The sequence below is a fragment of the Capricornis sumatraensis genome, chromosome 12 (assembly GCF_032405125.1).
Source record: "Capricornis sumatraensis isolate serow.1 chromosome 12, serow.2, whole genome shotgun sequence".
Taxonomy (NCBI): domain Eukaryota; kingdom Metazoa; phylum Chordata; class Mammalia; order Artiodactyla; family Bovidae; genus Capricornis; species Capricornis sumatraensis.
Window position 1 is genome coordinate 62,523,339 of NC_091080.1, and position 25,660 is coordinate 62,548,998.

The following is a 25,660-nucleotide window of genomic DNA, read 5'->3' on the forward strand; positions in this document are numbered from 1 at the left end:
TTATTTCAAGCTTCATCTGTGGTAAATGATTCTATGGTGATAAATACCTCAGAATTAATTACTGTGGTCCTATCATCCTTGGTTAATTGCAAGCACATAGCTGAAATACTTTGGAGTGAGAGATGGCAGACCTAACCCAGATTATCTGTGTTTCAAAATAATTTGTTTATGGAGGAGAAAGTTGGTACAAGGATATGAAGTTTGGATGAGGACTCAGAAGACCGATTATTATTAGTCCTCAAAGTGAAAGTGAAAGTGAAAGTCACTCAGTTGTGTCCAACTCTTTGTGACCCCATGAACTATACAGTCCTTGAATTCTCCAGGCCAGAATACTGGAGTGGGTGGCCTTCCCCTTCTCCAGGGGATATTCCCAACCCAGGGATCAAACCCAGGTCTCCCACATTGCAGGTGGATTCCTTACCAACAGAGCTATCAGGGTATCACTGATACTGGGCCTTGAGCAGGGTTCTGGGACATAGTTACATTATCCATAGAATGGAAATGGTAAAATAATGAGGATTTAAAAACTTAAAAAAAAAATATGACGTTTTCTTTTATCTGGAAGCCTAAGGTACTAACCAGAAATAAGAGGGTTCGCTTCAATTTGGAATGGGATGAGACGCTAAGCTCCTAACTTTTTGCATTCTTTGGTGGTTCCTTATCTCTCTCTCTCTCTCTTTGGGTAGCAATATTAACAGATCTCTAGGAATGTGCAGTAAGGAAATCACTGACAATATCATCTGTGAAATTCCCACTCAGTAACTAGGAATCTATCAGTATACAGCTTTTGAATTCTAGGAAAATTTCTTCTGATGCACTGTATAGATTTTGCTGTTGTTCAGTTGCTAAGTCATGTCCAGCTCTTTGCAACCCCATGAACTGCAGCATGCCAGGCTCCACTGGGTTCTTCAGGCAAAAATACTGGCTACCATTTCCTTCTCCAGGGGATCTTCCTGGATCAGAGATCAAACCCACATCTCCCTCATTGGTAGGGGGATTCTTTACCACTTAGCCACCAGTGGAGCCCACAGATCCTCAGTTGTATAGATTTTACCTCTGTGAATAAGCAATTGGCATTAAAGAAGCTCAAAACAACTTATTTATAATATTTTACATGAAACTCATAAGCTCAAAACAATGTATTCAGACTATTTTACATAAAATTTAAAGAATATCAGTTCAGTTCAGTCAGTCAGTTGTGTTTGACTCTTTGCAATCCCATGGACTGCAGCATGCCAGGCTTCCCTGTCTATCACCAACTCCCAGAGCCTACTCAAACTTATGTCCATTTAGTTGGTGATGCCAACCAACCATCTCATCCTCTGTTGTCCCCTTCTCAGGGACCAGGTCAATTATCCATAATCTAATGATTAAAATGCAAAAGAAATAGGAAGGTTCACTTTCATAATTTTGCCGTTCTTAGACTTCCCTGGTGGCTCAGACGGTAAAGCATCTGCCTACCATGCGGGAGACCCGGGTTCAATTCCTGGTTGGGAAGATCTCCTGGAGAGGGAAATGGCAACCCAGTACTCTTGCCTGGAAAACCCCATGAACAGAAGAACCTGGTAGGCTACAGTCCAAAGGGTCACAAAGAGTCAGACATAACTGAGCAACATCGCTAACTTTGATGAACTTCAAAATGCAATTTTTTTTTTTTACTATATAGTTATTACCTTCTTGATTTTTAATTTAAAGAATCTAGAAGAATACGACATACTATGTGGGCATCACCTCATGTCTTTCTACATACACAAGTTTTAGAAAATCTGTCCATTTATCTAAGCAATTATTGGAAACAGCAGTTCATAAGAAGAAGATGGTATGATCTACCAGAAAGACACAGGACAGGGAGTCAGGGGACCTAAGTACTCATTCTGGCTCTATGTCCAACCATCTATGTAATCCTGGGCAACAGCAGTCAACAAATACTTGGTGAACAAATGGATTGACTCAGCCAATATTTGTTGCATGTCCACCATATTCCAGGCACTGCTGTATGTCCTAGGGTTAGAGCAGTGAACCAAAGAAACCCTGCCCCTGTGGAGCTGTGATTCCAATTGAGAAAAGGAGAGCAACAAAACAAATACATTTATAGGGTGGCAGATCTGATAAGCACTGTCGTGGGGAAAAATAAAGCAGAGAAAGAAGAAGCTGTAGATTGAATGTTTGGGTCCCCTCAAAATTTGTATGATGAAACTTAATCATCAGTGTGATGGTATGTGGCAGTGACAACTTTGGGAGGTGATTAGGTCATGAGAATGGAGCTTTCACGAGTGGGGTTAATGCCCTTCTAATAGAGGCCCCAGAGAGCTCCCTTGCCCCTTCTGTCATGTGAGCACAGAGAGAAGACAGCCATCTGTGAACCAGGAAGAGGGCTTTCACCAAATATCAAATCTGCTGGCTTTGATCTGGGACTTCCCAGTTCCAGAACTGATAAAGGAGGTTGCTACTGAGGGAAAGGAAAGGACTTTGTTTTCTCATACAGGGCTGGGTTTTAAAAATGCTTTGGGGAGTTGGAGCGGGGGAGTCTCTCTGTGAATGCTCACACATGTGTGTGTGTGTGTGTGCACGTGCACACGCACCTGCGTACATGGTGGGGTAAAAGCAGGGTGAGGTATGTGGTTAGGAAAATTGCCCTTCTGGCTCCACTTGCAAGTACCACAGTTTAAAAGGCATGACTATGTGCAGATCCTGGCTGTGAGTGGTAGTTAATAGCTGCATGAGGCCTCTATCACATACACATGGGACAGAAGGGGGATGTCTCTTCACATCTACTCTCTGTCAGCTCCCTTTGTGTACCACATATTTATTACCAATCCCTGAACAGGAAGAACAACAGGCAGCATTCATTGTATTTTCCCCTTTGGTTTCATGCTGTGTGTGGTCTTACTTCTTACCCCTACTTTTGGCACAGCTGATTTCTTAGGAACCACACTATTTGGAAAAAGAAATCCTTCTGACTGATTCATGACTTCTTCCAAGTAATAGAGCTGAAGGTAGGTGCTAGATAATTGCATATAAGTACTTTTTAAGAGATGTTACCATTTGGGATGAACATTCAAGACAAGAAAATCAGGTATTCCTCTTATTGTCCCTAAATGGTGGATTGCATCACACGGAACTCATCATGACATATGGAGGAGGGCATGGCAACCCACTCCTGTATTCTTGCCTGGAGAATTCCATGCACAGAGGGGCCTGGTGCGCTATGGTCCATAGGGTTGCAAAGAGTTAAACACGACTGAAGCAACAGCACACACACACATCATGACACACAGTGGTGGGTTTTTGGATTGATATTAGCCTCATTGATTTGTTCTCAATTACTCCTGTGAGTTGAAAAGCATACAGTTTTTTTTTTTTTTGGATGTATTAGGGTATATATATTTATTATTTTATTTCTTATGCCTTGATCTATTGACACTGATTCACAACAGATTGAAAACTTAAAGCTGAATTTCAAAAATAACTTTTCAAGCAATAGGCCTGGAAACAAGGTGACTTTTTGGTTTATATTTTCTGGGTAAAGGCAAACTTAAAATGTCTTTTTGGAAAGAGCACATGTTTGTTAAGATGTCTGGCTGGGTAAGGGGGACTTACAAAGAGGCAGAGGAAGGAGAACTAATCATAAACTTCCAAGAAAACTATAATTTCAATTCAAGCTGCTGTCCAATATTTATAGAAAGCAATTAAGTAATTTTCTTATGTAATAATCTCAACAAAGTCCTGTTGTCCCAACCATAGTTTATTATGTATAAGGAAGGTTTTCTGTAAAATTTATGTATTGAATATCATCTGTTTCAGCATTCTAAATTGTATTTTGTAGATATACAATTATGTGTGTCTAAATAACAGCTTTTTAGAAGTCAAGGAGAAAATAGTGACTTGAACCAAGATTAATCAAAAGTGTTGTTTCTAATATAAAAGAGATGGGAATACCAGACCACTTGACCTGCCTCCTGAGAAATCTGTGTGCAGGTCAAGAAGCAACAGTTAGCATTGGACATGGAACAACAGAGTGGTTCCAAATTAAGAAAGGAGTATGTCAAGGCTGTATATTGTCACCCTGTTTATTTAACTCATATGCAGAGTACCTCATGAGAAATGCTGGGCTGGATGAAGCACAAGCTGGAATCAAGATTGCTGGGAGAAATATCAATAACCTCAGATGCAGATGACACTACCCTTATGGCAGAAAGCAAGGAACTAAAGAGCCTCTTGATGAACGTGAAAGAGGAGAGTAAAAAAGTTGGCTTAAAGCTCAACATTCAGAAAACTGATTTTATTGATTTGATTTTTCTCCCTTTGTTTCTTGATGAGTCTGGCTAATGGTTTGTCAATTTTATTCATCTTCTCAAAGAACCAGCTTTTGGCTTTGTTGATTTTTGCTATCATCTCTTTTGTTTCTTTTGCATTTATTTCTGCCCTAATTTTTAAGATTTCTTTCCTTCTGTTAACCCTGGGGTTCTTCATTTCTTCCTTTTCTAGTTGCTTTAGGTGTGCTAACTGCTAAATTGCTTCAGTCGTGTCCAAGGTTATTTATTTGACTTTTTTCTTGTTTCTTGAGGTATGCCTGTATTGCTATGATCCTTGCTGTTAGCAGAGGAAGGTAAACTTCCAAACTCATTCTATGAGGCCATCATCACCCTAATACCAAAACCTGACAAAGATACCACAAAATACATGCATACCAAAATCCTTAACAAAATTCTAGCAAACAGAATCCAACAACATATTAAAAAAATCATACATCATGACCAAGTGGGCTTTATCCCAGGGATGCAAAGATTCTTCAATATTCTCAAATCAATCAATGTAATATACCACATTAACAAATTAAAAAATAAAAACCATATGATTATTTCAATAGATGCAGAGAAAGTCTTTGACAAAATTCGACATCCATTTATGATAAAAACCCTCTAGAAAGTAGGAATAGAATGAACATACCTCAACATAATAAAAGCTATATATGACAAACCCACAGCAAACTTTATCCTCAATGGTGAAAAATTGAAAGCATTTCCCCTAAAATCAGGAACAAGACAAGGGTGCCCACTCTCACCACTACTTTTCAACATAGTTTTGGAAGTTTTGTCCATAGCAATCAGAGCAGAAAAAGAAATAAAAGGAATCCACATTGGAAAAGAAGAAGTAAAACTCTCACTGTTTGCAGATGAAATAATCCTCTACATAGAAAATCTTAAAGACTCCACCAGAAAGTTACTAGAGCTAATCAATGAATATAGCAAAGTTGCAAGATATAAAATCAACACACAGAAATCACTTGCATTCCTATACAATAATAATGAGAAAATAGAAAGAGAAATCAAGGAAACAATTCAATTCACCATTGCAATGAAAATAACAAAATACTTAGGAATATATCTACCTAAAGGGAGTTGGTGATGGACAGGGAGGCCTGGTGTGCTGTGATTCATGGGGTCACAAAGAGTCAGACACGATTGAGCGACTGAACTGAATTGAACTGAAAGAAACAAAAGACCTATATATAGAAAACTATAGAACACTGGTGAAAGAAATCAAAGAGGACACTAATAGATGGAGAAATATACCATGTTCATGGATCAGAAGAATCAATATAGTGAAAATGAGGATGCTACTCAAAGCAATCTATAGATTCAATGCAATCCCTATAAAGCTACCAACGATATTTTTCACAGAGCTAGAACAAATAATTTCACAATTTGTACGGAAATGCAAAAAAACTGAAATAGCCAAAGCAATCTTGAGAAAGAAGAATGGAACTGGAGGAATCAACTTGCCTGACTTCAGGCTCTGCTACAAAGCCACAGTCATCAAGACAGTATGGTACTGGCACAAAGACAGAAATATAGATCAATGGAACAAAATAGAAAGCCCAGAGATAAATCCGTGCACCTATGGACATCTTATCTTTGACAAAGGAGGCAAGAATATACAATGGAGAAAAGACAATCTCTTTAACAAGTGGTGCTGGGAAAACTGGTCAACCACTTGTAAAAGAATGAAACTAAAACACTTTCTAAAACCATACACAAAAATAAACTCAAAATGGATTAAAGATCTAAATGTAAGACAAGAAACTATAAAATTCCTAGAGGAGAACATAGGCAAAACACTTTCTGACATAAATCACAGCAGGATCCTTTATGACCCACCTCCTAAAATATTGGAAATAAAAGCAAAAATAAACAAATGGGACCTAATTAAACTTAAAAGCTTCTGCACAACAAAGGAAACTATAAGCAAGGTGAAAAAACAGCCTTCAGAATGGGAGAAAATAATAGCAAATGAAGCAACTGACAAATAATTAATCTCAAAAATATACAAGCAATTCCTGCAGCTTAATTCCAGAAAAATATATGACCCAATAAAAAAATGGGCCAAAGAACTAAACAAACATTTCTCCAAAGAAGACCTACAGATGGCTAACAAACACATGAAAAGATGCTCAACATCACTCATTATCAGAGAAATGCAAATCAAAACCACAATGAGGTACTATTTCACGCCAGTCAGAATGACTGCTATCCAAAAGTCTAAAAACAATAAATGTTAGAAAGGGTGTGGAGAAAAGGGAATCCTCTGACACTGTTGGTGGGAATGCAGACTAGTACAGCCACTATGGAGAATAATGTGGAGATTCCTTAAAAAACTGGAAATAGAACTGCCATATGACCCAGCAATCCCACTGCTGGGCATATACACTGAGGAAACTAGAATTGAAAGACATGTGTACCCCAATGTTCATTGCAGCACTATTTATAATAGCCAGGACATGGAAGCAACCTAGATGTCCATCAGCAGATGAATGGATAAGAAGGCTGTGGTACATATACACAATGGAGTACTAGCCACTAAAAAGAATACATTCGAATCAGGTCTAATGAGGTAGATGAAACTGGAACCTATTATACAGAGTGAAGTAAGCCAGAAAGAAAAACACCAATACAGTGTAATAATGCATATATATGGAATTTAGAAAGATGGTAACGATAACCCTGTATGTGGGACAGCAAAAGAGAGACAGATGTACAGAACAGTCTTTTGGACTCTGTGGGAGAGGGCGAGGGTGGGATGATTTGGGAGAATGACATTGGAACATGTACATTATCATATGTGAAACGAATCACCAGTCCAGGGTCAATGCATGATACAGGGCGCTTGGGGCTGGTGCACTGGGATGACCCAGAGGGAGGGGATGGGGAGGGAGGTGGGAGAGGGGTTCAGGATGGGGAACACATATACACCCGTGGTGGATTCATGTCAATGTGTGGCAAAACCAATACGATATTGTAAAATAATTAGCCTGCAATTAAAATAAATAAATTTATATTAAAAAAATGAAAACTGAGATCATGGCATCTGGTCCCATTACTTCATGGCAAATAGATGGGGAAACAATGGAAACAGTGACAGATTTCATTTTCTTGGGCTCCAAAATCACTGCAGATGGTGACTGCAGCCATGAAATTAAAAGACCACTTGCTCCTTGGGAGAAAAGCTATGACCAACCTAGACAGCATATTTAAAAGCAGAGACATTACCAACAAAGGTCTGTCTAGTCAAAGCTATGGTATTTCCAGTAGTCATGTGTGGATGTTAGAGTTGGACTATAAAGAAAGCTGAGCACCAAAGAATTGATGCTTTTGAACTGTGGTGTTGGAGAAGACTCTTGAGAGTCCCTTGGACGGCAAGGAGATCCGACCAGTCCATCCTAAAGGAAATCCGTCCTGAATATTCACTGGAAGGATTGATGCTGAAGTGGAAACTCCAATACTTTTGTTGCAGGAAGGGGGACCCCTTCCAGGGCCCCCAAATGGGCTCTTGTCTAACACTCAGAAATGAATTGTCCGAGGAGACACATGTGCTGACAAAGCAAGAGATTTTATTGGGAAAGGGCACCCGGGTGGAAAGCAGTAGGGTAAGGGAACCCAGGAGAACTGCTCTGCCACGTGGCTCGCAGTCTCCGGTTTTATGGTGATGAGATCAGTTTCCGGGTGGTCTTTGGCCCATCATTCTAATTCAGAGTCTTTCCTGGTGGTGTACGCATGGCTCAGCCAAGATGGATGCTTATGAGAGGGATTCTGGGAAGTGGACCAACAAGTGTTGTCTCATTTTGCCCTTTCCTGAACTCTTCCGGTTGGTGGTAGCTTATTAATTTTGTATTCCTTACCAGGATCTCCTATCATAAAACAGCTCATGAGAACGGTTACTAAGGGGCCTGACCAGGGTGGGCAGTTTCAGTCAGTGTGCTTTCCCTAACACTTTGGCCGCCTGTTGGGAAAAAATGACTCTGATGCTGGGAAAGCTTGAGGGCAGGAGGAGAAGGGGATGACAGATGATGAGGTGGTTGGATGGCATCAGCAACTCAATGGACATGAGTTTGAGAAAGCTCTGGTAGTTGGTGTTGGACAGGGAAGCCTGGTGTGCTGCAGTCCATGGGGTCACAAAGAGTCAGACGTGACTGAGCAACTGAACTGAAGTGACAATTACATCACTATTTTTAAAAAAGTTTTTTTTTTTTCCCTTTCTCTCTTCCCCAGTTTATACCCAGTCTCTCCTTCTTGAAATCCAATCCCATCTCCTTATGCTTTCTCAGGACTCTCTTCTTTACACCATTTCCCAAATCCTCTTCTTCTGTGTCTTCAAACCTCTCCCTCTCCAGCAATTTAACCCCATCGTTATATAAACTCCGTCAAGATTCTTGTGTATTTTTTTTAAAAGACAAATGTTGTAGAAGTTCTTCAAGTGTAAGTGACGCCAAGTCAAATATTTATATGTTCTCCCTTTTCTCTCGGCGTGTCAGGTGAGTGCGTGTGTGCGTACACACACACACACTCACACACACACACCCTTCAGAAGCATTAGCGGCTGCCTTTCTCTTGTGGCTCCCCCTCTCAGTGAACAACATCACCCAAGTCAGACACCTGGGATGTGTCATTGACTCTTTGCCTATCTGATGCCCACTTTTCATTCATCACTAGGTGGGATCCTGTTGATTTATTTTCTAAATATCTCTTTAGTCCAGCTACATCATTCCAGAACTATTACCCTAGTCTAGGGTGCAATATCTGTTACCTCATCACATATGACCTTTTAATCCATTTCTAGAATTCCAGTTTTACCCTCATTCACTGTCTGTAGTAGGTCCATGATCATCTTTCTAAGTGCACATCCTAGATTAAAAGTACTTAGTGTCTCCCTGATCACTGATTTGAAACTCTTATCTTTGAAGGGCCTTTCTGAACTGTTTACTTGTCTATCACTATTCTCTTGCTCTGATGCCACATACACACAGAGTTCAGATACACACACATACATATGCACACACAGACCCACACCCATGTACATACATATGCATACACACACACACACAGACATTATCAGAGATCATGTCCTCTCTCATCTCTAGGCTGTATGTGTGCTGTCCTCTCTCAGGAGAAATCTTGTTTTGGACCTTGGTCTGGCTAACTCCCACTTTTAGACTTCAGCCTAAAAGTCACCTGCCCTAGGAAGCTTTCCCTAAATGCCACAGAATCCAGGCCCCTCTGCGCTTCATTTTTCCTGTAAGAGTTCTTACTGAGTTCCATGTATGTTGTTGACTTTTGAGAGGAATAAATGAACGGTGTTGCTTATCTCAGATTTATAACTTGGCTTTCTCCACAATCTGTTTAATATGTACTGAACAGTGAGGCCAAAGCTGACTATGGTGTCAATTTAAGTACTTGAAACAATAAAAATTTTCCTAGTCTTAAAGCACACTAGGATAATGCTAACTGATACTACTAATTGCTAATTAGGATAATAGATTAAGCTATGTTTCAACCTCTTGGAAAAAAACAATTTTTCTAGCACCACCTACAATGTAATAAAGTGGACTTCATGCTCAGCCATTGTTTTCCTTTTTTCCTGTTTCCTTTGATTTGCTAAAAAGTTTAAACTTTCAAGAATTAATCTAGTAAGTCATTCAAATTTGCCTGTTTATTATGTTAAATGTATTACAGTTTTAAAATCCCCTTTGGAATTTATCTGCTTAATCTTTAGTAAACATTACAAAATGCTTCTATATTGCCTATTTAGTAAAATAGCCTTGTTATACTTCTGCCAACCCCAAAGCGTTCAGACACTCCGCAAATAATAAACACTCTGATTAATACATGGCATTAAAAAATCTAGCCAGAATGCTTACAGAGCTTACAACTCAGGAAATGTATTCATATGCCTCTACCAATTTCCACTTTTAAAGCTTAACTTTTACATTTAATATACTAACATATGTGCCCTAGTTTATTGTAAGAAGGTTTATAATATTAGCTTCTTCCCGCCCCTCCCCCATCCTTTGTTCCTGTGAATTCTGTATCCTTAAGTAATATCTTTCTCTTTTCCTAGCCTTTCAGCCTTTTTTCTTTCATATTTCTGAAAACATAATTTACTGCTATTTCTCAATTTTTCAGTTAGGTGTTATCTACATTTTTCCTTTTTTTTTTTTTTTTTCCACTTCTTAAATTGTGAACTACAACACAACTACAGAAGCAGTCATAAGACATTTATACTTAAATAAATAATTATACAAATTTAGTAGTATATAAAGTACATCATATTTTATGTACATGTATATATAATAGTATCAACATATGCATATATAATATATGCAAACTTACATTACATATATAATACATGTATGTATAATATATGTGTGTGCCTGTTAAGTTACTTCAGTTGCATCTGACTCTTTCCAAGCCTATGGACTGTAGCCTGCCAGGCTCCTCTGTCCATAGGATTCTCCAGGCAAGAATCCTGGAGTGGGTTGCCATGCCCTCCTCCAAGGAAACTTCCCTAGCCAGAGATGGAACCCAAATCTCTTATGTCTCCTGCATTTGCAGGCTGGTTCTTCATCACTAGTGCCACCCGGGAAGCCGCATGTATAATATAGGTATATTTAAAGTACATGTTGGGCTTCCCTGGTGGCTCAGATGGTAAAGAATCTGGCTGCAATGCAGGAGACTCAGGTTCAATCCCTGGGTCAGGAAGATTCTGTGGGAAAGGAAATGCAACCCACTCCAGTGTTCTTGCCTGACAAATCCCATGGACAGAGGAGCTTGGCAGGCTACAGTCTATAGGGTAGCAGAGTCAGACATGACTGAAGTGACTTAGTACAGACACGAAGTATATATTTATATATAATATAGTTGTTACTGTTTTTGTTTAGTCGTTAAGTCTTGTCTGACTCTTTGCAACCCCATGGACTGCAGCCTGCCAGGCTCCTCTGTCCATTTGGATTTCCCAGGCACGAATACTGGAGTGAGTTGCCATTTCCTTCTCCAGGGGATCTTTCCAACCCAGAGATCAAACGTACTTCTCCTGGAATTGACAGGCAAGTTCTTTACTGCCAGCTACCAGGGAAGCCCCTATATAATATAGTTAGGTATTACCATATATAGCCATATTATATACATCATATATTATGTATTAATATGCATGTTAGCATACAGAATACTACAAATTAATAACATAACAAATAATAAGCATCTCTCCAAAGCCAGTAGAGCCTCATGTATCTCTTCTAAATCACAGTGATCTCCTATCTCCCATGAATAACCATCATCCTTCCTGTATAATTATTTTCTTGCTTACCTTTATTTATTTATTGTCATCTATGTTTGCAATACTGTAAAATATAGCTTGGTTTTGCAAGGTTTTGAACTTCATGTTAATGAAATCAGACTGATGGAACTCAGTGGTTCTCAGCAGGAGGCAGTTTGGCCCCCACGAGGCACTGGACAATGTCTGGAGACATTTTGTTTGTAACAACTGAGTGGGTGGATGCTACAGGCTTCTACCAAGCTGAGGCTAGGAATGCTGCTAAACATCTTAAAATGCACAAGAAAGACTCTTTAAAAAAGAATTATTGGGTCAAAAATGTAAATAGTGCTGAGGCTGAGAAAACCATAGTAGAGTATATCACTCTATGGCTATGGACCACAAAATCTAGGCATAGAAGGTATCATGGATAGAGTTAGAGTTTTTCTGTTTTTGACTGAAACAAACAATACTTCTCTGAACATTCTGGTATCCGTATCCTGATTACATAAGCAGTATTTCGAGAAGTAGAAATTTTGGTCATAGGATAAGCATATTTTCAACTTTTTTAGGTAGTCAGCAATTGTTTTCCCTGGCATGCTGTTAGTCCATGGGGTCACAAAGAGTTAGACATGACTTAGTGGCTGAACGACAACAACAACTGTTGTTTTCCCAAGTCAATGTTAGGTTTTTATTATACAAAATTTAGATTTACCTCTGTTGCACCATAACCATTACACACGTTTCTTCTCCTTTTTTTTCTTTCAATTTATTTATATAACAATTTCATTTGTGTCACAGGATTATTTAAAACAATCTTCAGTGTTCACATTGACAACAACATATCCAAGTCATGTAGGTATGATCATTTATTTTTTCTCTACCAGAAAAAATTTTGGAGATGAATGATTACCTAATTACTTTTTGTTTGCTTACATTCTATGCAACTGTTATCCATTTATCCTCAGGTGCTTTAATAGACTTGCAAACTCCTATGCTGCTAAGTCACTTCAGTCGTGTCCGACTCTGTGCGACCCCATAGACGGCAGCCCACCAGGCTCCTCTGTCCCTGGGATTCTCCAGGCAAGAACAATGGAGTGCGTTGCCATTTCCTCCTCCTATAAATATGGTCAAATATGACAGACAATCTCTCTCTTCTGTTTTTTTTGTTGTTGTTGAGCTCCTCCCCTTGCTCTTCAGCTCTGAACTAAACTGATTGCACCGTAGACAGGTTAAACAGTACTTCCTCCCCCTCAGTTATCTTGGGAATAGTTTCTGAGCCTTTCCTGTGTGGGAGTCACCTGTTTCCTGGATTCCTTAATTTCCTTCCTCAGTTTAGCTTAAGCACGCTTTGGTAGAAGAGCATTACATTCTACTTTCCCTCAAGTTCATCTCTGAAATCCTTTCATTGTATTTTATTTTATTTCTCCTACCAATTTTCATTTTCCAGGAGCATGTTTTCCATCTTTGAACGTTCCTTTTGTTTATACAACATCCAGTATTTGCTGCTCATTATTTATTGCTCTGGGAAAATCAGTTATGATTTTGCTGCGTTTTTTTTTCACGTTTGTTTCCCCAGTCCCTTCACTTTTTTTTTTTTTTTCCTGTTTGTTTTGGGTTCTTTCACTTCAGATGTTTTTCTAAAATGCCTACTGATCTTTGCTTGATTATTCATATTTCAAAATGTGGCACTAAGGTAATTCTAGGTATGTGGTGGGGTAGAAACCCCACTGCAATGAGAACCTTCCCCACCCTCAATAGAGATATCTGTAGACATTATTTGTCTTGAGTTGAGCTGGTTATTTCCTCAGAACAGAATTGTCAGTCTCCTGCCGGGACATACAAGACTGCCAGTCACTCTTCTGGTGTGTCTGGTCGGGGATGAGGGCTGAAGCTCCCACTGTCTACAAGGCAGTCTTTGCTTCATCCTTTTGATTCCAGTAAGGGATCTCTTTCGCCTCCCACTTTCTCCTGTCCTCCATGTGAACACAGAGTTGACCTCCACGGACCATGATCTCCGCAGATAACCTGGGGCAACCTCTCCAGAAGTTCAGCCACATGTCTTCAGCGGACTAGGGGCACTCACTGGTTTGTACAGGCTAGAGATGGATGCTCCAGTCTGCTCTCTTAGACTTTTAATCAGTCCTTTTGTTTCTTGCTCCACTTCAGTCCCTTGTCTTCAAAGGGAAAGAAGACACCTGCCCCTCCAACACCTGAGTCTTCTGGGCTGTGAAACACGTCAACCTGCCTCTGCGGCAGTCACTGCATAGAGAACGCCCAAATTTGATTGAGTTGTTTCTCATCTTTCTGGTTTTCATCTTACTCACTTCTGTTACTATTTCTAATCAGCTGCTATCTTCTCTTTCATCTCTGTCTTTGTGGGTTTATACCTTAAAAAATTCTTTTTCTGTCATTTTAGTGGAGTTTTGGAAGGAGTATGAGGAAAAAAGCATATATTTTTAATACACTAATGTTAATCAAGAGCCTAATCTTCCTCTATTGCTAAGGTGGCATGATATATGACATATGTATGAAATACATATTAATGAGTGAATAGGAGATGAGAAAATGGAGATATATTGCCGTCGTCGTCATCATCATCATTATCTCTCTCTCTCACACACACACACACACAGAAACTGCTCCTGATGACGTCTCTGATGTTTTTCAAATTTCCAATTTCAAAGATCACTTTGAACATTCTCATTTTACTCTGATTGACAGCTTATTCCTTTGTTTCTGCACCACCTTCCCATGACTTTAGTGACACCAGCCTTCATTGTTCCTTGGAGTCTCTTCTGAATTTTTCTTCTCTGTTCACCCCTCTTGCATTTGTGACCCCTGTTATTTTTTTCTTTTTTCTACTTTTTCTGATTCTCCTTGAATCTTTCCCCCTTTAATGAGCATCTCTAAACTGTGGTGGCTCAGATGGTAAAGAGTCTACCTGCAATACAGGAGACTTGGGTTTGATCCCTAGGTTGGGAAGATCCCCTGGAGGAGGGCATGGCAATACACTCCAGTATTCTTGCCTGAAAAATCCCCATGGACAGAGAAGCCTGGTGGGCTACATTCCACGGGGCCATAAGAAGTCAGACTATGATTGAAGTGATAAACGTATCTTTGTCCTGAACCTCGACATAGCTTCTAAATTTCTCTGTGGATGTTCCATTCCACCTTAAACTCATTCCATCCCAAACAGACTTCATTTCATTCCCAGAATTCACTTTTGTCCTCCAATTTAATTGCTGCCTCTCTTTTCCTTTAATGTTGTTTACCTAAGTTGTGCCGGTGTGCTAAGTTGCTTCAGTCGTGTCTGATTCTTTGCAACCCCATGGACTGTAGCTGCCAGGCTCCTCTGTCCATGAGGATTCTTCAGGCAAGAAAACTGGAGTGAGTTGCCATGCTCTCCTCCAGGGGATCTTCCCAACCCAGGAATTGAACCCTATTCTCTTATGTCTCTGGCATTAGCAGGCAAGTTCTTTACCACTAGCGTCACGTGGGAAGCCCTTATCTAAGTTTGCTGCTGCTGTTGCTGCTAAGTCGCTTCAGTTGTATCTGACTGTGGGCAACCCCATAGATGGCAGCCTACCAGGCTCCCCTGTCCCTGGGATTCTCCAGGCAAGAACACTGGAGTGGGTTGCCATTTCCTCCTCCAGTGCATGAAAGTGAAAAGTGAAAGTGAAGTCGCTCAGTCCAGCCCGACTCTTAGCGACCCCATGGACTGCAGCCTACCAGGCTCCTCCGTCCATGGGGTTTTCCAGGCAAGAGTACTGGAATGGGGTGCCATCGTCTTCTCCGTTATCTAAGTCAGGGACTGGCAAATATTTTCTGGTAAAGGCCAAGTAGTAAATACTTCAGGCTTTGCAGTCAATGAAGTTTCTGTCACAATTGTGCTATTATAGTGAAAGGCAGTTATAGTCAATATGTAAACAAATGGATGTGGCTGTCTTCCCAGACCTTATTTAAAAAAAAGAAAGAAAGAAAGAAAGAAAACAGGTTAGCAGACTGGCTTGGCCCTTGGGCCACAGTTTGCTAATTAAGGTTAAAGGCCCACCAGCCAAAAACCTCTTAAAAACTTTACCTGCCACATCTTTCTGCTCTAGTAGGTTATGATGACCCTGTCTTTCCAGGTCTGTTCTCCATCCTCTCCACACACATTCTTCCCTCAGACCCTCATGTCTCTATTCTGTCTCCTTGCTTTCTGTCTTTTAGTCAGGCTCCACGCTGCTTCCAAACCAGTGTCTTATAGGAACAGAATTTACCCTGTTGCTTCTTATTTAAAATACTCGGTGTTCTGCAGACATCTACATTGCAGGGCTTCCTCAATGCTACATGCATAAGACCTACTTGAAATCTTCATTAAATTAAAGACTTCTGGGCCCCACCCCAGAGATTCTAAAGATATGAGTTGAAGGCCAGGAATCTGCATTTTAAACAAACCTCCAGATGGATTGGCACATGTGGTCCTCAAACATTTGAAAAACAGTAGCCTTAGAAAAAGGGCTTCCCTGGTGGTTCAGATAGTAAAGAGTCTGCCTGCAATGCAGGAGACCTGGGTTTGATCCCTGGGTCAGGAAGATCCCCTGGAGAAGGGCATGGCAACCCACTCCAGTACTCTTGCCTGGAGAATCCTATGGACAGAGGAGCCTGGCGGGCTACAGTCCACAGGGTCGCAAAGAGTCAGACATGATTGAGTGACTAACACTTTCACTTTCAGCCTTGGGAAAGGGCAAACCCCTCTGAATGGAGCACAAGTCCTCATGACCTGTAATCTCTCCAGCCCCACCTCTCACAACTCCTCCTTCAACATACTATGGGTCAGCCCTTTTCTTGAACTGGCCATACTGGTTCATCCTCTTTTTCCCCATTAGATAGTCACTTTGCCAGTAATGCCATTATCTCCTGGTCTGTTGGGTAAACTTCCTTTAAGGTTCAATTCAAGTTCCAACAGCTCTGATGAGTTTCCTTGAACTGTCTATTCTTACTGTGTATGTATCCATATTCTAGAACCTATAACATATTAGCTCCTTGAATTTATTTGTCTACTTCTCCCATTAGAGTGTGAATTCCTGAAGGACAGTGACTATGTCTTCTGCTTTTGAATATACCTATGTTTTAGAGGGTACAATAAAATTACATATTAAGATTGATGCTTTCAAACTGTCGTGCTGGAGAAGACTCTTGAGAGCCCCTTGGACAGTAAGGCAATTAAATCAGTCAATCCTTAAGGAAATCAACTCTAAATATTGACTAGAAGGACTGATGCTGAACCTGAAGCTCAGGTTAATGCTATGGCCACCTGATGCAAAGAGCCAGCTCATTGGAAAAGATCTTGATTCTGGGAAAGATTGAGGGCAAGAGGAGAAGGGACAACAGAGGATGAGATGGTTGGATGGCATCACTGACTCAACGGACATGAGTTTGAGCAAACTCCGAGAGACAGTGAAGAGCAGGGAAGCCTGGCACACTGCAGTTCATGAGGTCGCAAAGAGTTTGATACCACTTAGTGACAGAATAACAACAATGTTATAAATGTGTTGATTTGATATAAGAGTTAGACTAAGAGTGTTCATATCTATATTTTATAGATAATTCAACTGGAACTCAGAGATGTTAACTGACTTGAGATCAACCAAAGTGTCAAAACAATCAAGGGTATCACTTTTTTTTTTTACATTTGGAGTTTTTTCCATTACACATGCTGCCTTCCTACCATGATGGAGTTATTCCCTGGGCTGGTGAGCCTTACATTCTGGAAGTGTTCAGTGGGATTTTCTGATTTGGGTATACACATTCGGTTCGTTGATTATTTAATGTTGTCACTTCTGTGGCTGACTAATGACTGAAAGTGAGTCAGTCCAGCCAGATACATTATTCTTCATGAGTTTGGCCTCTGCACTGTTTGGATTTCTGGACATTTCCATCTTAGTGCTGCCACATCTTTTGGTTTTCTTCCAAGAACCTAAATTATATTTGTTTTGCTTACATTTACTATCATGAATCATGTGGGCATTATTATTATTGTGACTCCATAACTAATATAGTTCAAGAGAAGGAAGGCTTTTTGTTGAATCCTTAGAGAGGATTCTGCCTAGGTTTTGCTTTCTTGTACTTCTCACATAGCTCCTGAATTCAGAACTTCTATATCTCAAAGTACATGGGGGCTTCCTAGATGGTGCCAGTGGCAAAGAACCCACCTGCCAATGCAGGAGACATAAAAGATGGATATGGTTTCTATCCCTGGGTTGGGAAGACCCCTTGGAGGAGGGCATGGCAACTCATTCCAGTATCTTTGCCTGGAGAATCTCATGGACAGAGGAGTCTAGCAGGCTGCAGTCCATTGAGTTGCAAAGAGTCGAATGCGACTGAAGTGACTTAGCACACAAGCATATCTCAAAATGCCCAGCTCAGATTAGGTAACTTGCCATTCAGAAAAGGTGAGGAATAACTCATACAAACCTCTGGAACACTAGGGTGAGTTTAAGATAATTATTTGGTAAAAGAATAAATGCAAATTCTTGATTATTTTTATCAGGGGAAGAAAGAGATTGTGTACTAAGAGATACAGGCATGTGAACCGTGACAGCTGCAAAACACAGTTATTTAGTGGTCACTTCATTTTGTCTTGTACTATTTTTGCTGTCATTTCTATCTCCTATCCAGTAAGAGCCGACCTCTTTATTTTCTTAATTTCATCCTATCTTTCACTTAGTAAATACTCAAAAGGAGCTTGTGAAATGAAATGAGTGATTCCAAAATCTCATTTCAGCCTTTCACCTTTCATCTATGATACAGTAATAATTAGACAATGAAATGCTCCCCAGGCAAGAAACCAGAGGTGGAAAGACATAAGGTGCCATTGGCAACTATCAATCAGATAACCTCGGAAAACTGAATGTATATATGTATCTGGTTATTCACAACAATAAACCATAAACCATTAACAGAAACTTTGGCATTTTAATTTATGAACTTTCATATTTTCTTGATGGTTGTGTGTTTAACATAAGTAAAGTCCATTTGTGACATTTATATTTCCTTTAAATTTTAATACTAAATTAGTGTTTAATAAATTATTGTTTGCACATTGAAAAAAATAAGCTGGTCTTTTTCAAAAACAATTTAAATTTTTATTGATTTTGTTTACATCATAAAGAATTAGCAACTATAGTAGTTGCCACTTTAAGTGACCTCAGAAAAAACAAAATATATAATTATTTTACATGGTTATATTACAATTTTATAAAGTTAGTTACAGCATACTCGTGCTTTGTTATAAACTGTATTCCTTTGGCCATATGTTATAAGCTATCAATACTAATGCACACCCATATTAGCAAATATAAAAGAGAAAATCTAAAAGTGTCGTAAATCTTTTAAGCTTTCCAACCATGTTAACACTACTTTTGTCCATTGTTATATTATACAGTCCTTAATACTAGAAAATATGTTTGAAAATTAAACGGTAGCCCCTTTCCCTGTATTGATTTTATTTATGCTGAGAAATCATGTTTGTTTCCTACCAACCTTTGTCAGTCTGTTTAAATTTTGAATCAACCATTTTTAGAAAAGCTACGGAACATGAGTTCATTATAAATAATGCATGCATATACTTTCTGTGTGCAGTTTAAAATTTGGCAAGATGTTGACAGCCCATGATTCTGACACAGAGAAAAGGCATTATAATGTAAATGAGGAAGAAATGAAATGGTCACAAAATGAGCTCAAATTTAAATAGGAATTAAAAAATCCATTAACAAACTGAAAACAGTAGTGACCCAAAGTTAATTTAAGATCCGAAGTTTAAAATGTCTTTTGTGATAACAAAGATCTGAAAATGATTAGGAAGACATTAATAAACAAGACTGTGATGTGTAAATAAATTCTATGTGGCACATGAATCCATGACTTGTCTTTCCTTTCTGGCATTGTTGGGTTTTTGGTATCATCACATTAGGTGCTGGAAAGCAGCATCGCTCATTTATTCCCAACATGTGGCTCTGGGTTACCAAAAAAAAAAAAAAAAAATTCAGAAACTCTGTTATATTTTAAGACAGAGTTAAAGCTCTTGGGCCCAATTTGTTCCTGAAGCCACTCTGAGAACATTGCACTGTGTTTTGCTGGAACAGAATCAGGACCTTTTGCATTGATGTAAAGGGCAATGACGAACATCAGGCTAAGAATGGGAATCTGTCCCCATGGGTCTCTTCCCGCCCCATCTCATTTCCTCTGTCTTCCGTTTTTCTCTCGTACATACTTTCACACACATCTCATCTGAGTTAACCTAAGGCACTTTGCTGGGGAGATGAAAGAATTCGGCAAGAATGCACAAAGTTAAAAGGTTCTTAACAGTCTCATATAGCAGTTTTGCTGTGACAGGAAAGCACCGCATCCAGAACTCTTTTCTATTAGTTATTTACAAAAATAATATAAAAGTTAGTAATGTTTTAAAGGTGTCTCTTGCACTGACTGTAATAGCTATGATCTTAGAGACAGTGTTTTAACTATCATATGGTACATATGCCAGATTCCACCTTAATTGCAGAGAAGATGCTGCTGTTTTCTTTGCCATATGGTCAACGCTCCAGGCAACTCACATTCTGTCCATGATGGGGTTACTGGCATCTCTCCATTGTAAAGGTATGAACACTGGGGCCTGCCCTCTGTTTAATCATCTACACATCGTGTATTATAGCTAAGTATTTACAGATGACAAAACTAAACGTACAGAATTTAAACTACAGTGGTAAAAGAAGAATGCTTTAATAATCCTCAAAAAAATTGTAGGTAGTCCTTTCTTTGCCAAGTACACGAATAGGCGATTTCAAAGCAGTATTTTGGCATGGCATTCCGAAACTTCTCTCTCTGTCCCTTTGTGACATTTGATCTTATCTGAATGTAAAGTTGCATGATTTTCAAAAACCTCAGTCTCTGATTCTCCCTCCTGATCATTTAAATATGTCTCTAATGTCAAAAGTACACCAGCCGAACTATTTTCATGTGTTGTTTCCAAATATAGTCCCACCAAAGGTGTGAAACTTTAAAAGATTTAAAAATTTTTAAATTGAGTAATTTAAATTTCATCTAAAAATTCTGTTTTGCAGTGACACTTTTTTCCTTTACATCAGATGCATCTTAATTTACAAAAATAAACATCTTTCACAGGAATTCTGAGTGAACTCAAGTTAAATGTAAGTGGTGTATGAATAGACCAGAAGTTCTGAAGAGCTATAACAGTGAAGTGCTAACTGTAAAGAATTAAGTGCTTTCACAACGAGGCTTTCTTAATTCTCACTGCTTGTCTTCTCATGCTGGAAACAGCTCGTCAAATGTCATGTGGAACTCTTGAGCGTGAAGAAAATAATCACTCTTAGATTTGTACATTGTTTTGTGCAAACACACACGTTGTTTTGTTTCACTTTGGCAGACACCTCTTTGTTTGAATGATTTCTGTCCAAAATAAAGAAAATGAATATTCCTTCTTTCAAGATGAGCTGTATTTATTACTGGAACGGAAGTTGTCATATCCGTGATCGTTAGCTTTGAACTTTAAGCATGACTGCTTTTCCTCCAAGGACTGCTTTTCTTCAAATGATTGGCACCAGCAGCATAAACATGACTGCCCAAAACAAAGTAACTTTGTTATAAGTTTACATCAAGTTACACTATCACAACCCTCCCGGCTCACCAGAATTCTGGCTTTCTCTGCATGAACAGCAATTCTTGGGCCACTTTCTTGCCATGCCCTCTTATTTTCCCCTTAAAAACATATAACTACAGAAGTAGTATTTGATAATTTTTTAAACTAGAAGCTACACCGAAGAAAAATGTATATAATTACATTTCTTCATCTTTTAATTAAAATGAAATAGAAAGACACTCAATTCTTGGATACTTACTCTTGATTACTTGAGAAATAGTCTTAATATTTGATAAATATATAACTCAAACCTTTTTTTCCTATGCAAGTGGAAATATTACCATACCCATACATACATAATAATCTGTAACTTTGTGGGCATCAAAATAATTGTAGCTTGTTTCACCCGTATATTTAAGGACACAACTAGAATTGTCAGCAAAGAGATGCTACAGAACCATGTTGACATCTTCCCCTCTGAGAATATGGTGCCCTAGGACTTCACCCCTAATCCTATAGAAATGGAATGGTGGTTGACAGTGGGGGAACTGAAAACAGCTCCTTTGTCCCTTTCCTGTTTGCCTATTTCTGTTTACTTCTAACCTTAAAAGAACCTAATTATAGGCTTCTCTGGTGGCTCAGAGGATAAAGAATCTGACTGCAATGCAGAAGACTGAGGTTCAATCCCTGGTTTGGGAAAGTCCCCTGGAGAATGGAATGGCAATCCACTCTAGTATTCTTGCTTGGAGAATTCCATGGGCAGAGGAGCCTGGTGGGCTATAGACCATGGGGTCACCAAGAATTGGACATGAGCAACTAACACACCCCTGGGGATTTGATCACTAAGCAATTGAAACTAACTCCTGACTTAATGCTCAACTGAGTGCACAAGATGCCTTGTCTAACCTGTTGATGCTTCTCCTAGATAAAACGAAGCAGGACTAGGTCTGCACCCACAGCAGTCCCCGCAAGGAATCCTGGGAGCAGATCACTTGGCAAGATAACATCTGAAGAGAGAGCCAGACAGTCTGCCTTCCATGGAGAGGCAGAGCCCAACCTTCTGCCTGGATGATTCACTGAGATTCTTCTCCCTCCATTTTTCCCTTTAAAAATTGTCGTGACTGAACAGAATCTTTGGAGTCGGTCTCTGGACCTGAGTCCACCATCTCCCTAGATTGCTGGCTTTTCTGATGAAAGCATTTTTCTCCATTTTTTCTCCTTTATTAACACTTGCCTCTGGAATTATTGGTGTATGAGTGGCAAGCAGCCAACCTGGGTTTGGTTACACTAGGAACAAGTGGATATAAGGGAAGGAATGTTTTATTCCATACTAGGTAACTGAAGGAGTGAATGAATGGATGGATGTTACACACAAATGGAAGCAGCCAAATGAGGAATAATTTCATCTATTCTATATCAAGGAAGACTGCTATCGAATGAAGGCAAAAAAGTGAAGGTAGAACTTGAATTAAGCTGCTTTGTTTGACTTGTAATTCTCACCTGTGTATGAAAAGGAGACTAACTTAGTTATAATTAGCAGTGTGTTACCTAGTCCAAAATCTTCCAAAAAGGGAAATAGTGCATTTAATTCACGTGTAGCTCTTATTTTATCATGTGATAGCATTCAGATATCAATGCATGTAATTTTTTATTCATTTTCTGAGTAATTCTATGAGTAAGACTGATTGGTTGAGGCAGTAGTGAATGGTTGACTGGGATTTGTAGGGAGAAATCAATTATAGTGATTTATGAGCAAAATTTATATTTAAAGAATCATCCATCATGTAATACAAGGGAAAACTATAAAACAATTGACTAGATCTCTCTGGTTAGAAATATTAATAGTTTGTAAGGGTTATATTTGATACCAGATTAAAAGGGTTTTTGATTTTTGAATACTCTCTTACCTTAAAGCAGTTTTTGAATCTTTTGCTCACCAAATACAGAGCTATTGGGTTAATACAGGAATTCAGGGAGGCCATGTTGATGCCAATGTAGTCCAATACCAACAAAAAGCTGCAAAAATAATACAAAGATTTATTTATGTGCTATGAGCACAAATCCTTTACAGACATTTGTACTTTATAAATTAAAAAACTACCCATTTATAATTATTTTTACTTTATCACTAGTCTTTGCTGATTTTGATCTCTCTCTGTCTCTCTTTCACTTTGCCTCTGTCTCTCTCTTTCTCTTTGCTTCTGTCTCTCACTTTCTCTTATTCTCTGTCCCTGTCATATCCTTAATCCTTATTCCCACTCCCATGCTCAATTCTCTGCCTTAAAATAAAATATATTTTGTAAGTGCTCAGGCTGTCTAAAAAACAAAGGATTTACAAAGTGCATTGGAGAACCAGATCTGATATTTTCAATCATGTCATTCACTCACTTGGACAGCCCTGGCTCTCCATTCTCAGTGCTCTCCAAAGCTCCCCTTACTTCTCCGTTGGAAATAGAAGTAAAAGTTAAAAGAAAAGCTGGGGAGGGGGGGCCATCTTAAATTGCTCCCTTAGGATTAGAAAAATGGTACTTTCTCTTCCTGCCAATGAAAGGAATCAATGGAAAAACTTCTGAATGGCATTTATTTACACAACTATTTCTATTTTACCTTACTTACCTCAAAAATTCACATCTACGGGGATCATGCTGATCATAAAGAGTGAGTTTCAAAATCCTGCTAAGATGAAGAGGAAGCCAACACAGAGCAAAGACAAGGACCAGGCAAAATACTGTTTTGGCCACTTCCCGTCTCTGAAATAAAACCACAATCAGACTCTGTAACGGATGGCTCATTATAATCACAGCATTCTCTCTTTCCAAACAAAATGTTTAATAATGTTTACAAAAAGTGAGTGGCATTTGTAAAAATTCAGGATACAGAGTTTTAAGCTGAATAGTTACTTTGAATTAGAACCTAAATGACTAGAGATTCATCTTTTTCTTTAAACTTTTCATTTTGCATTGGAGTATAGCCAATAAACAATGCTGTGATAGTTTCAGGTGAACAGCAAAGGGACTCAGCCATACATATACATGTATCCCTTTTCCCTCAAACTCCCCTCCCATCCAGGCTGCCACACAACATTTAGGAGAATTCTATGTGCTAATATAGTAGGTCCTTGTTGGTTATTCATTTTAAATATAGCTGTGTGTACATGTCCATTTCAAACCTCCTAACTAGCCGGCCTTTCCTCTCATCCTAGAGATTCATCTTTAAAAAGTAATGGCTTATATGTGGAATCTAGAAAAATGGTACAGATGAACCTACTTGCAGGGCAGGAATAGAGACACAGACACAGAGAAAGGGTGTTTGGACACCAAGCAGGGGAGAGGAGGGTAGGGTGAACTGGGAGATCAGATTTGACGTAAATACACTACCATGTGTAAATGGACAGTGGGGACCTGCAGTGTGACACAGAGAGCTCAGCTCAGTGCTCTGTGATGACCTAGCTGAGTGGGATGGGCGGTGGTGAGAGGGAGGTCAAGAGGGGGGGATCTATGTACACATACAGCTGATTCACTTCACTGCACAGCAGAAACTAACACAGCACTGCAAAGCAATTATACTCCAATAAAAAGCGGTTTCTCTAAAAAAGTGATGGCTCTTTTTACATTCCTTTAGATTATGTAGGATACCTCCAGGTAGATAGCATAAAACATATTAAAAATATCAGACTAAGAAAAAGCAATTATGCTCTAGTAGATGATACTTTCAGTTTCTTGTCACTATAATAATTTTCATATTCATAATTGGAATTGTAATCATGAGTCAGCAAATATTTCTATTTCCTTACCTGTTTTAAGTGATCATTTAAAGCAATTTGCATACCACTCTTCTTTCTCAACATTTCACAAGTCATCAGGGTATAAAACAATGCAGTGATGGCCAATGGCAGGCAGAAATAGAAACTAAATAGCCACCAGTCTTTAGCTGTCTTGTAAAACTAAGGGGAAGAAAGGATGCTATAGTTAATATTCCTCTGTAAGAAACTCTTACATATCAAATATTAAAAAATGCTCATCAAGGAATAATCTTCTAAAGTAGATCCATTTTATAAATACTATGTAGAATCTTTCAGTAGAATCTTTACTCTACTATGCAGAATTTTTTGTCTGCTGAACAAAAAATTACATTAAGTGAAACAAAGTTTTCCTAAAAGGTGTTTCAATTCTCTAAGGCAGTGTGCTATAATTATATATAAAAATGTAAGCAATTGGGCAAATTTTTAAATACTTGATAACTCAAATATTTTTGTCTTCACATAAGTGAAAGGAATTCCTTACCACATCTGGATGTGTAAAGATATTCTAGTGTTTTGGGGAACTTCTCACTTTTTAACAAGTTTGTTTCTGGGGAAAGCAGGTAGGAAGAGGTTTATAGTAAACATTTAGCTCAGGGATGTATACATCTAAACTAGCAACTAAAAATCAAAAT

General features: G+C 38.9%; 1 protein-coding gene across 1 annotated transcript in view; it reads right to left on the reverse strand.

Annotated features, from left to right (window-relative positions):
• Nucleotides 1-18,737: 18,737 nt before the first annotated feature.
• EDNRB (endothelin receptor type B) overlaps nt 18,738-25,660 on the reverse strand; it is a 29,580-nt gene continuing 22,657 nt past the window's right edge. The window contains exons 5-8 of the mRNA XM_068984210.1: nt 25,020-25,169; nt 23,843-23,976; nt 23,134-23,242; nt 18,738-21,205 (exon numbers count right to left, since the gene is read on the reverse strand). Of these exons, the coding sequence (XP_068840311.1) occupies nt 21,071-21,205; nt 23,134-23,242; nt 23,843-23,976; nt 25,020-25,169 (528 nt within the window). The 3' untranslated portion in view covers nt 18,738-21,070. The remainder of the gene's footprint in view (nt 21,206-23,133; nt 23,243-23,842; nt 23,977-25,019; nt 25,170-25,660) is intronic.